Consider the following 12,454-nt stretch of genomic DNA (forward strand, 5'->3'; position numbering starts at 1 on the left):
GTACTGTGGTATAAAGCCTTAGTTTATAAATATACTTTATTCCTCCACCATCATTTTTTTCTTGTCTTAAATGCATGATGTATGTATTTATATAAGCCAAGTCTCAGAATTAAAAGTAATAAATTTTATGTTTTCATCTGTGCTTTGAAACAAGGAATGAGAGCTCTAGTTGAGTATCTTACTTACATAAATTATAATCAACCACAATTAATTCGCTAACTAATCATGGTGATCTAGACTTAACTTGTAGTTGATACATAATGAAATTTCCTTGAAGGGAGTTTACAAACATGACTAAAGTATACTTAAGTATGTAGGAAAAGTATGTGATATAAATACATAGCTAAGAATATCCATCTAATTGCTGATAAAATTTTATTCTTCAACATTGATGAAGTTTTTCCCACCTTAAAAAAATATTTTTCCTTCTGCAGGTCTTTCTAGAGGCCTCGTCAATTTAATTAATGGAGAAAGTCTGATGACCTCTATAGTGTCTTTAATAGTGTTTACTAGTATTATGGATATTAATGTTGGCTTGCAAAAAAAGATTAACTATTCCTTAGGTAAGGACTTATTTTTTTCTTAATTTATTAAAATTAGAATCCTGTATTTTCTGAAAGTTGACACGGATTTTGTAACACCTTACCATAAGTTATGCTTATACAAACATAATCGTATTAGTATAATGATTTACTCTTTACAAAGCACTACCACACATCCCTTATTTAATATCTGTTGTAGTTTTGCTGTGGGGCTGAGTTGGGACTTTTCACGAGGATGCATATAGAAGCAACATTCCACAGGCTTAGGCTGAACCATAATGCTTGATAACAAGAATGAGGGATGTTGTTTTTTATGCGTTGAAGATGAACTCAAAAGATAAGCCAGGTAGTGCATCCACCAGTGGCGAGGGGAGGTGGCTTCCCTTCCCTTCGCCCTGGGACTATCTCCCTGCAGGCAATATAGAAAGCTGTCAGCTCAGGGAGGAAATGTGAGTTATAAACCATCTACAAGGCCTGAGCGCAGTGCTTGTAAGCAAAGAGACTGTAATATGCCTGGAAGCTCATTTACCACATTCAGATAGCCCTGAACAATAAGTATGTTATTTCCTTTATCATATGTGTATGTGTGCATGTGTGTGTATGAAATAAATGATATATGCACACTATAATGAGTGATTATAAAGTATTTATAAAGTATACAGATAAGTAATTATCACTCAGGACCAGAAATACAGTTACCAGCAATCCCATGAGCATCTTATATGTCCCTTCCCCATGCCTTCAGTGGTTCTCAGAGTGTAGTCTCAATAAAATTAGAAATGAAAAAGGAGAAGTTACAACCAACACCACAGAAATACAAAGAACCATAGGAGACTACTATAGGCAACTGTATGACACTAAAATGGACAACCTAGAAGAAATGGACAATTTTTTAGAAAGGTACAATCTCCCAAGACCAAACCAGGAAGAAATAGAAAATATGAACAGACTAATTACAAGCACTGAAATTGAATCTGTGATTTCAAAAACTCCCAACAAACAAAGGATCAGGACCAGATGGCTTCACAGGTGAATTCTACCAAACATTTAGAGAAGAATTAATACCTATTCTTCTGAAACGATTCCAAAAAATTGCAGAGGCAAGAACACTTCCAAACTCATTCTATGAGGTCACCATCACTCTCATACCAAAACCAGACAAAGATACCAAAAAAAAAAAATTACAGGCCAATATCACTGATGAACGTAGATGCAAAAATCCTCGACAAAACATTAGCAATCCAAATCCAGCAATACATTAAAAGGATCATACACCATGATCAAGTGGGATTTATTCCAGGGATGCAAGGATTTTTCAGTATCTGCAAATCAATCTATGTGATACACCACATTAACAAATTGAAGAATAAAAACCATATGATCATCTCAATAGATGTAGAAAAAGCTTTTGATAAAATTCAACATCCATTTATAATAAAATCTTTCCAGAAAGTGAGTGTAGTGGGAACCTACCTCAACATAATAAAGGCCATATATGACAAACACACAGCTAACATCACATTCAATAGTGAAAAACTGAAAGCATTTCCTCTGTGATCAGGAACAAGACAAGGATGTCTGCTCTCCCCACTTTTATTCATCATGGTTTTGGAAGCCCTAGCCACAGAAATCAGAGGAAAAAAAAAAAGAATTAAAAGGGATCCAAATTGGAAAAGAAGAAGTAAAACTGTCACTGTTTGCAGATGGCATGATACTATACACAGAAAATCCTAAAGACACTACCATAAAACTACTAGAGCTCATCAACGAATTTGGTAAAGTTGCAGGATACAAAGCTAATACACAGAAATCTGTTGAATTTCTATACACTAACAATGAAAGATCAAAAAGGGAAATAAAGGAAACAGTCCCATTTACCACCACATCAAGAAAAATAAAATGCCTAGGAATAAACCTACCTAAGGTGACAAAAGACCTGTGCTCTGAAAACTGTAAGACGCTGATGAAAGAAATCAAAGATGACACAAACAGATGGAAAGATATACATGTTCTTGGATTGGAAGAATCAATATTGTCAAAATGACTATACTACCCAAGGCAACCTACAGAGTCAAGGCAATTCCTATCAAATTACCAATGGCATTTTTCACAGAACTAGAATAAAAAATTTTTTAATTTGTATGGAAACACAAAAGACCTCGAAAGCAAACTTGAGAAAGAAAAACAGAACTAGAGGAATCAGGCTCCCTGACCTCAGACTATACTACAAAGCTACAGTAATCAAAACAGTATGGTACTGGTATACCATAGTGTTTTGATTACTGACTATTCTTTTTCCAAAAAGAATCACCCCTCTGATGTCTTCCTCTAGGGAGCTGGTTCAGGTGGTGGACAATTAATTACCCTACCTGTGCATAAGAAGCACTTGCTTTCAGCATTGTTATGTATCCAATTATTTTACCCAGGCCATGGCAGCTTGGAACAACAACTGGAACCCCAGTTTAGCACAGGAAGGTACATCCTCTTTAAATGCTTCATATATGCCATCTGTGGTGTATAAGAAAACCAAACCAACTATCTACATACAACCTTTTCCAAAATCCAGAGTGCAAAACAAGGTGACACCATACAGCACTTAGAGAGTTTTTACCATAAAACTTGCTGCAGATAAGGCATTCCTGAAGATGAATAAGGTGAACAAAAAAGAATTGTTTATATTCAGAAGCATCTTAAAAACTCAAAAGCCACCCTTGGGGAAAACTGAAAAATGTAAAATGTAGTCATACATGCTGGTCAGAAGGATCCAAGCCCAGCCCCTATACCTGATCTAGTATTCTACTAGGTCCCATTTAAGATAGTAAATACTGCTCACAGAATTTCAGGGAACTTTATCAGAGGCAACATCTACAATCTAATCAAAAGAACTTTCTTGATATTCACTGAGAAGCAAAAAAAAAAAAAAAAAAAAAAGAAAGAAAAAAGTAAAAAGAAAAGTACTGATGTAGAAGTTAATTCATTCATTAATCCAACAGTTATTTGTTGATATGTACTATGTGATAGCTCCTATTCTAGGCCCTGTTGATTCAGCCATGAACATAATAGTCCTTGCTTTTGTGGAGCTTGCCTCAAAATTTTGACTATAATCAATGGTATAGAATTTTGGTTTTGATTAGATTTCAGAGGAGTAAAAACTTTTAAGTAATCACTGTTAAAATGATAATAGTAACAACATTTTATTACAAATGTCTGCTGTAGGAAGAAGAGAAGAGTGAATTTATTTTCTTCGACATCAGGACTTTCTCTGAATTTTTAATAGAAGAATTTCCCTTAAGAAAGTTTCTTGATAAGTTTTACTGGTATTTCATTTATATCAGTTAACACAACTGTGAAACAGTAATTTTCGTAGTAATTATTATTTTATAACATGTAATTATTTAAACAGTATTGCTCTATCTTTGAAGTGAACACATATTTCATAATAGGGAAAACCAAGAAGTGATTGCACTCAGAGGTTCTTACCTTTTCCTATTTGTATATTAGAAGTTTAAGAACATTGTAAGAAATAATGGATTTGCTTTGAGGCTTTTCCTGACCTAATAAATCCATTCAACACATATTGTACTCATTAAGAGCTATATTTCTTTCTTAAAGGGGAAAGCAACTTTTAAACTGGGTCTTTTAACTCCAGTTCCCTGCATCCTTCTGAAACAAGAGTAGGCCTCCAGCCTATGTTTCATCTACAGGAGGTGCTGGATTCCCAAAATTATCATCATGGTCAACTCCATACCTAGAATGGATGTGACTTAGAGGGTCATTCATGAAATTCTCCTCCCAAGTTCACACTATCCCTACGGATGTTAAATCTTTCTGCCTGGCATATCTAGAAACCATGGCTCCCTTTCAGCCATAGGAATGAGACTAGGTAGAGAAGGAATCTAAATAGACTCAGTACTCTTAACAGTGCCCTTTCCACCAGTGGACATGATTAAGGATTCATAAATGGATTTTCTCCTTCATTTTACTATCTCAGAGCATAGTTCTAGGATTTACTTCCCCAAATTTAGCCTTGTTTTTTGATGTGGTTGCTGTTGCTGTTTTCTGTTGGCCATTCTTAGTTTCCATTTTGTTCTTGCTCTTCACATATTCTGTTGAAGTTGACCCTTCAGGCTTTCCTGACCCCAAGACCCACTCTCATCTGTAATTCAAACTTTGCTCCTCTGTTCCTCACCCTGTAAAGGTGGGAAGGACTTCCTCACCCACTGAAAATGCCTGATTCCAGCGCTCAAGGCTATCAAGGGCTTAGGTTTCCTGTTTTCCTGGGAAGGGCATCATAACGACTGTAGAAAGGAATTTGGCAAGATATAATAATATCGATAAAGGATCAACTATCCTTTAGTGTAGTAATTCCACTTCTGGGGCATAAGGAAGTAATCAGAGAATTACAAAATAATTATGTACAGAAATATACACTGCAGCATTGCTTATCAGGGAAAAAACTGGAAAAAATGAAACACCCAACAATAAGGAACCAATTGGATCGGTTTGGCAGGCCAAGACAATACAGGAAATTCACTCAGCTGGGACTCAGAGGCATTCCTTTTTTTGTATTTCTTTGTGGGTATTATGTTAGACCTGGAAAATAAGTTCCATGGGTTTAGAGACTTTCTACTTCTTGTTCATTACTGTTTTTCCAAAATGTATTACAGTTTTGGCACTGAATAAATATATATTCCCTAATGGGGACTGAAAAATGCTCTTAAACTAAACTGATCAAATTTTACAAATTTGCATCTGACTTTTAACATTTGAAAAGAAACTCTTTCAATTTAGGAATAAGAAAATACCCTACATCTACCCCAAACACTATGAGCTATTTTTAAAGATAATGACAAAAAGAAAAGTTGACCCAGATTATCACTTAAAATTAAGAGCAAGTAAGTTCTATTAATTATTTTCTCCCCTTTCTTACAGCCTATAGTATCATGGATAAAATTTGGTCATATTGTATAGCAAGTCTCTTGTTTGGAATTCTAACTTCAAAACTGGTACAATTGTGGATGTCTACTGTTTTTGGAGATGACATGAATCATATAAGTCTCAGCATTTCAATTCTGTACCTCATCTTTTATATTTGTAAGTAAGAGGGCTATGCCTAAAATTAAATGATGTAGAAAAATTGAAAATAAAGATGTGGGAAATATTTAGGCCAAAAAAGAAAAAAAAACATTCAACTGATCTAGAAGGAATATTTTTGAAAATAATGTATCAAAGGAGATTAAAAATATTAATATGTATACAATGGGAAACAATGTACCAAGATATATAAAGACAATTATAAAAGACAAGAGAAATTTGACAAAATCATAATTACAATGAGATACTTTAATATGCCTTTCTTAGATAATTTCATAACCAACTGACAAAAAAATGACTATGGCTATAAAAAGATTTAAATAAAAACTCAAATGCTTGGCTCACAAGATATATAAAGAGTTTTATCTTCCAAAACAGAATGCTTATCCTTTATATATACCTATAGACATTAACAGAAATAAACTAGACTAGAAGAACATTACAATAAAATTTCAAACATTGTTCAACTACAATGCAATTAAATGCTACCTACAAAAGGAGAGTCTTTAAAAATAAACATTCTAACTGCCTGAAATTTAAAAAAACTTTTCTTGGTAACTCTTCAATCAAAAAGGAAGTAAAAATAGAAGTTACAGATCAAGGAAGGCTAAACATTAGAAACTCTATCAACATTACTAATCCATTTACCACAACTCCCTTCTCACAGAAGTATGGCAGGCAATGATAATTAGCCATATCACTGTTCCCTGACAGAGCCTCAGAATCACTTTCAACCCAGCCCTTTAGACAGCTCCACAAATGATTTGGAGTTGGCATGTGTGATAATACCTACTTCCCAAATTACACTATGTCTTTCCATTACATTTAGGAATAAGAGTGTTGCCTAGCCTCATATCCCTGATTAAACACAGACGTAGAGAATGGACTTGAGGACATGGGGAAGGGGAAGGGGAAGCTGGGACGAAGTGAGAGAGTGCATGGACTTATATATACTACCAGATGTAAAATAGATAGCTAGTGGGAAGCAGCTGCTTAGCACAGGGAGATAAGCTCGGTGCTTTGTGACCACCTAGAGGGGTGCAAAAGGGGGGGTGGGAGGGGGAGACTCAAGAGGGAGGCGATATGAGGATATAAGTATACGTGTAGCTGATTCAGTTTGTTATAAAGCAGAAACTAACACACCAATGTAAAGCAATTATACTCCAATAAAGATGTAAAAAAAAAAAATTAAAACTTTAGGCACAAAAAAAAGTCCTTTCTTTTGAGCAGTAACAAAGAAAAATTATGTAGTCAATGTGGTTTTTTTTTGTTTTTTTGTTTTTTTTTTTTGTGGTACGCGGGCCTCTCACCGCTGTGGCCTCTCCCATTGCGGAGCACAGGTTCCGGACGCGCAGGCCCAGCGCCCACGGCCCACGGGCCTAGCCGCTCCGCGACATGTGGGATCTTCCCAGACCGGGGCACGAACCCGTGTCTCCTGCATCAGCAGGCGGACTCTCAACCGCTGCGCCACCAGGGAAGCCCGTCAATGGGTTTTTAAATTGTTTAAATATGTATTTACATGCTAAACTGAGGGATTATTGGAGTTGTTTGTATAGGAAGTGGAGTTTTAAATTGTCCAAATATCTGTTCATCATAATAAAATAACTTCAAATGAAAAAAAAAATACATATGTGTATTTGCACAAAACATTTCTGGAAAGAAAGAAGAAAAACTTGATACCAGTTACCTATAGTATGGAGCTGCTAACATATCACTGTATGCTCTTTTGTGCTCTTCATATGCTTTAGCATGTGTCTGTTTTCCTCTTGTTTAAATAAATGGCCAAAAGAACAACAACAACAAAATTTTAATTTGTACTTGTTAACTAGAACAATGTCTGCTAAACATTAAGAGAAAAAAAATAAGCCCATTACAGAACTGTATTGCTGTATAATCCCTCGGTAGTTTTTCTTAATGTGTGACTGTGTATATGTATGTTAGAAACAAGCCTCTGTGAGTGTTCACAGGGTACTCCACTCCTCTCTAAGATCTTGATCCAATTATCTTAGGCTTCCAATTCTATAGTCTATGAAAACCCAAAGATATCTCCTCATAATTTCTGAAAATTTCTGGAGTTTTCTTCCTCATAATCTCTGCTGCCTCCTCATAAATATATAGCAATTTCTTCTTCTTAGTAAACTCTAGTGAAGATGGGGACAAGGAGAGCTCACAAGGAAAATTACGTTGTGTAGTTCACAACTCTATGAGATCTAACAGCTACCCCTATCTCCTCACTCTTCCATGTTTCCCACTTAATTTTTACCACTTGCCTCCAGTATAGAAATTCAGCAAGCAGCCTTTAATGCTTGGAGTTGCCTCCTGGGTGTCTCATTCTGTACTTTCAAGTAGCTTATCTCATGATTTTTTCTAGGTAAATATAGTCCTCTCTTCAATAGAAATTCCAATCAAAATTTTCTTTAAAACTATACCTGAAGTCCTGGCAGTGGAATTATGGGTATTCCTTTTTTCTAAAAAATATAATCCCTATACTGTACCATATTATTTGAATTTTTCAAAGTGATAATATATCACTTTCATAAGCTACTTTCAAAATTATTTTTCCCTCTAGCTCATGAAAGCTAAGAGAATGTTAAAGAATATTCCAAGGTTTTGTACACTTTTCAGTCCCTGACAGTAAATTCACCAAACCAAAATTAAACTGGGGAAATAGATCCATATTGGGTTTCTATTGGCTCCACTCCCTTAGTCTTGTCACAATATCAAACCATTTCTATCTCCTATTGTCTTCTAAGAAAAAGTATGTGAAGTGGGCTAGTCCATAGAGAGCTCATCAGCTCACTTCTATTTAATTCATCCAGAGCCCCTCTGAAAAAATTAGACCTGTGGAAGGTGCTCTAGCCTCACTAGGGCACATGAAGAGATTTGTGAGCTCCACATTGTTGCCAATGATCAGAAGCCAAAGCAGTGCAAGGATGTTCATTACAGACTTTTCTGCACAGTTGGGTATGAATCTGAGGAGGAAGAAGGACAATGGGTGGTGATAATAATTTGTGATATTATCCAGTTGAAACCAAGTGGGGGGTAGCCTCTCTATATGAAGTCACTACTATTAGATATCTGATGTTTTCATCTCTGGCAAAATCTGTGCCACTGTTGATGTTAAATTAATATTTTATATTTGTTTCTTTTAAAAAATAGGTAAGCTATTTGGAATGTCTGGAATATTTACCATCGTCATTATGGGACTTTTTTTAAATTCTACAAGTTTTAAACCAGGAGTTGAAGCACTTCTTCTTGAGTGAGTGGCTAGCATATTTTCACTTTGTTTCATACATTAGAAGTTATAATATTGTAATAGTAACTACATCTCATCTACATGGTCAAAATAAGATACTGACTTGAAAACTAGCTAACTAAAAACCCGTTCTAAAAACTCTGTTGCCTGTGTCCTCTAAACCTCCATCTTTAAGCAAAATTTGTAACCTCACTTTGAGTTCATGTTGACTCTATTTCACCACTAATTCCCTTAAGTCTCTGACCATATTACTCAGTAATGTTCAGTCTAATCCCCTAGACAGGGGCTAGGATTAAGGTAAGGCAACTGAGGCCTTCATCTCAGGCACAAAATTTAAGAGGGGGCCAAAACACTCAGTAATCAAAGTAAATATTTTAATGCAATCTTTTAAAACTGAAATTAATACAAAAAATCCATGGTGAAAATACAAAATTTTAAAAGAAAGATCAATATTACTAATAGTTCCTTTTGCCTCAGGCTCCAATATGGATCAGTTTGGCACTGCCACTAGAATGGAAGACCAATATTTTAAGGACAGTGAAGAGAGGCCATGCAAAGCCAATTAAAAGATTAAGCTGGGGCATTTAAATACAATTGGCAGTGTTAAAAAAGAAAAGAGAAGAGTACAAATTGTGCCTTGCTCAAGGGCACCCAGCTGAGGGGGTGAGTGGAATCTGTGTCAGTCTTGAAGAAGGGTACTTTCTGTAATGTTCCAATACATGGGATGGGAACTTGGCCTAAATCACACAATGGCAACATATTAATATGTGTTAACAGAGGCCCTGAACATAATCAATGAATTTTTGGCTTTTGGGAGAACATTATGGAAGATGAAATGAGTTCAGAAGAGAAGCTGAAAAGTATAGGATTTTATAGGATTTGAGAGCATGTCACTAAAATTTCATGTCAATTACAATGGAAGCCAGTTGTACTAGCAGCTAGGCAGCATTAATTGGGCCACACTGTAGGAAGAATTTAAAATGTTATGCATGTATTTATATCTATGGGAAGTGATTCTGAAGGCTCCCTTCATTCTTGCTGTAACTGAAAGCTGGATCTCCCCTGAAGACATTATTTCCCTCGTGTTCCTTAAAGGTTATAGTGTCTTTCTCACCTGCATCCCTGGTGCTGTAAGCCTAGGGTTGAGGTGGGTGATTTTTCTGTACCTCAGTCATTTCTATATTGTTTTTCTTATTCTTCCCCAGAGGAGCCCAGTTTTGAAGCTCACGCCATCAGATTATACCATCAGCCACCCTCTTGGCTGTAGTTGTCTCTAGAACTCTGAGCCACACTCTTCATTCTGTGAAGATCTTGGTCCCTGTCTCACTGCGATTCTCTCCAACATCATGCTGTCACCATCCTTAGTGGCATCAATCAATATTCACACAGTTGATCCTACTATTCCCTCACCTTTCAATTCCAAGACTTCCTCTTCTCCTGTGAGCCCATCTATCACTCTGCTTCGGCCACCCACCTTATGCTCATACAAATAATAACTTCATAATCTCAATTTCAGGAATCTTACTATCTAAAATATAATATGTGCCAGCTCCTACTCTCCAAGACAGTAGAAATCTAAGATAATAATGGTAAATCCTAGTAGATCCTATAAGAGTCTACAGCAGGTCCATGCTACTCTCTAAGAGAAGAGGCACACCATCTCCCATCTTTTCAGTTTAACCCCCTAGGACCCCAATTCTATCAATTCTGTTGTCACACTGAGAATATAACGCATTGAACCTATGATGTTTTCTGACCCTCACCCACCTCACTTCCTCCTTACCCAGATCATTTCTTTTGTTTAAAACCATCTAATAACTTCTCATTTGGCTACAAGTCAAAGTTGTTTCAGTGGCAAACAAATGATATGTTTGTCCCCCTCTTACTTCTGTGATTCATTTCTACCACTCTCACCCTCACCCATGCTGCTCTAGCCACACTTGTTATTCCTCAAATATACCAAACAGGCTTCCTGTTTGGGCTTGTGTTCTTGTGCTTCTGCTCTTGAAATGTGCTTCCTTTACATATTGGCATAAGTAGCTGCTAATTTCATGCTTCTATTTCATGCTTCTATTCATACATCACCTTGTTAGAAAGAAATTCCCCAAATAAGAGGTACTTCCTTGTCAACCCATATAATTTTTTTAAGTCATATAGTACTACTTGGTTTATTTTTATTTTTTAAATTCTATTTAAATTTTATTTATTTTTGGTTGCATTAGGTCTTCGTTGCCGTGTGCGGGCTTTCTCTAGTTGCCGCGAGTGGGAGATACTCTTTGTTGCAATGCAAGGGCTTCTCATTGCAGTGGCTTCTCTTGTTGCTGAGCACAGGTTATAGGTGCGTGGGCTTCAGTAGTTGTGACACACGGGCTCCGTAGTTGTGGCTCACAGACTCTTGAGTGCAGGCTCAGTTGTGGCGCTCGGGCTTAGTTGCTCCACAGCATGTGGGATCTTCCCGGACCAGGGATGCGAACCCATGTCCTCTGCGTTGGCAGGTGGATTCTTAACCACTGTGCCACCAGGGAAGTGCCAACCTGTATAATCTTTTATTCTTGACAAACTGATGGCCCTAAAATGTCCAGGCCATAAGGTTTTATCATTCCTCTAAGCTAAGGGCTGTGCAACATTGAGACATAAAAATGACACAGATGCCTAGATCTATAGTATCAAAATCTATGAGGGTGAGAGCATGGGATGTCTGATTTTAAAAAACTCTTCCCAGATGATACTTATATACAGAAAGGGTTGTGACCCTTTGCTCCCATAAAAGGTCTAGATTTGTTAGGATAACTCATGATCACCAAATAAAGGAAACAGACTTAAAAAAAAAATTCAGAGGCTTTTTTCTGTGTGCCTAACTGATTGCACACATGCACACAAACACGTACATGCGCACGTCTATTAGATGGATTTGGAGCTTGGTTATTCAACTCATATCCACTCTGAATTTGGTGGGCATTGATTCCTTACAGAATCTGGTTTCCTCCTCATAAGATTTCTCCCGTTAATTTCTACCATATATGAAAGAGTCTTGATAACTCTTCAATATATGTCACTTAATTGATTTGATTACATTTTGTGCTAATCTCAAGACTGAGATTTTTGATATTTGGAGGCATTTTCCCACAGTGTTTCATATTGAAATTTTCTCTGGTAACGCCTATGTATTTGTGTTTCAGGGACAGAGTCTGGCAGCATATGGGTAAAACCAAGCTCTTTTTCCTCTCATAAAATGGTGTTCATGTGCCCTTTTAATCTTTTCCATTTATTTTGCTATACATATAATGTCAACATTAAAGACATGAAACATACAGAAAGATAACAAGACGTTTTAAATAGCTATGGTCCCAACACCAAAAAATGACAAATACTCGTGTCTGAGTGTACTTCTTCAAACTGCTTTGCCTGCAGCTGATGAGAACATGAGCTTTGGGAATGATGCAGAGTTTTCCTGGGCTCTGGAGTACTTGAATAAGTACAGACTCAGAAATCACAAAAGGAGAATCTACAAAGGGCATTCATGTGAATAAAAGATCCATTCCCATATTCTAAGTGCTAGCTA

General features: G+C 36.5%; 1 protein-coding gene across 1 annotated transcript in view; it reads left to right on the forward strand.

Annotated features, from left to right (window-relative positions):
* Positions 1–12,454, forward strand: part of SLC9C1 (solute carrier family 9 member C1) — a gene marked incomplete at its 3' end in the record, with an annotated part of 96,588 nt that overhangs the window by 16,280 nt on the left and 67,854 nt on the right. The window contains exons 5-7 of the mRNA XM_079705265.1: positions 435–563; positions 5,475–5,636; positions 8,796–8,895. Of these exons, the coding sequence (XP_079561391.1) occupies positions 435–563; positions 5,475–5,636; positions 8,796–8,895 (391 nt within the window). The remainder of the gene's footprint in view (positions 1–434; positions 564–5,474; positions 5,637–8,795; positions 8,896–12,454) is intronic.

This window comes from Hyperoodon ampullatus, assembly GCF_949752795.1.
Source record: "Hyperoodon ampullatus genome assembly, chromosome: 5".
Taxonomy (NCBI): domain Eukaryota; kingdom Metazoa; phylum Chordata; class Mammalia; order Artiodactyla; family Ziphiidae; genus Hyperoodon; species Hyperoodon ampullatus.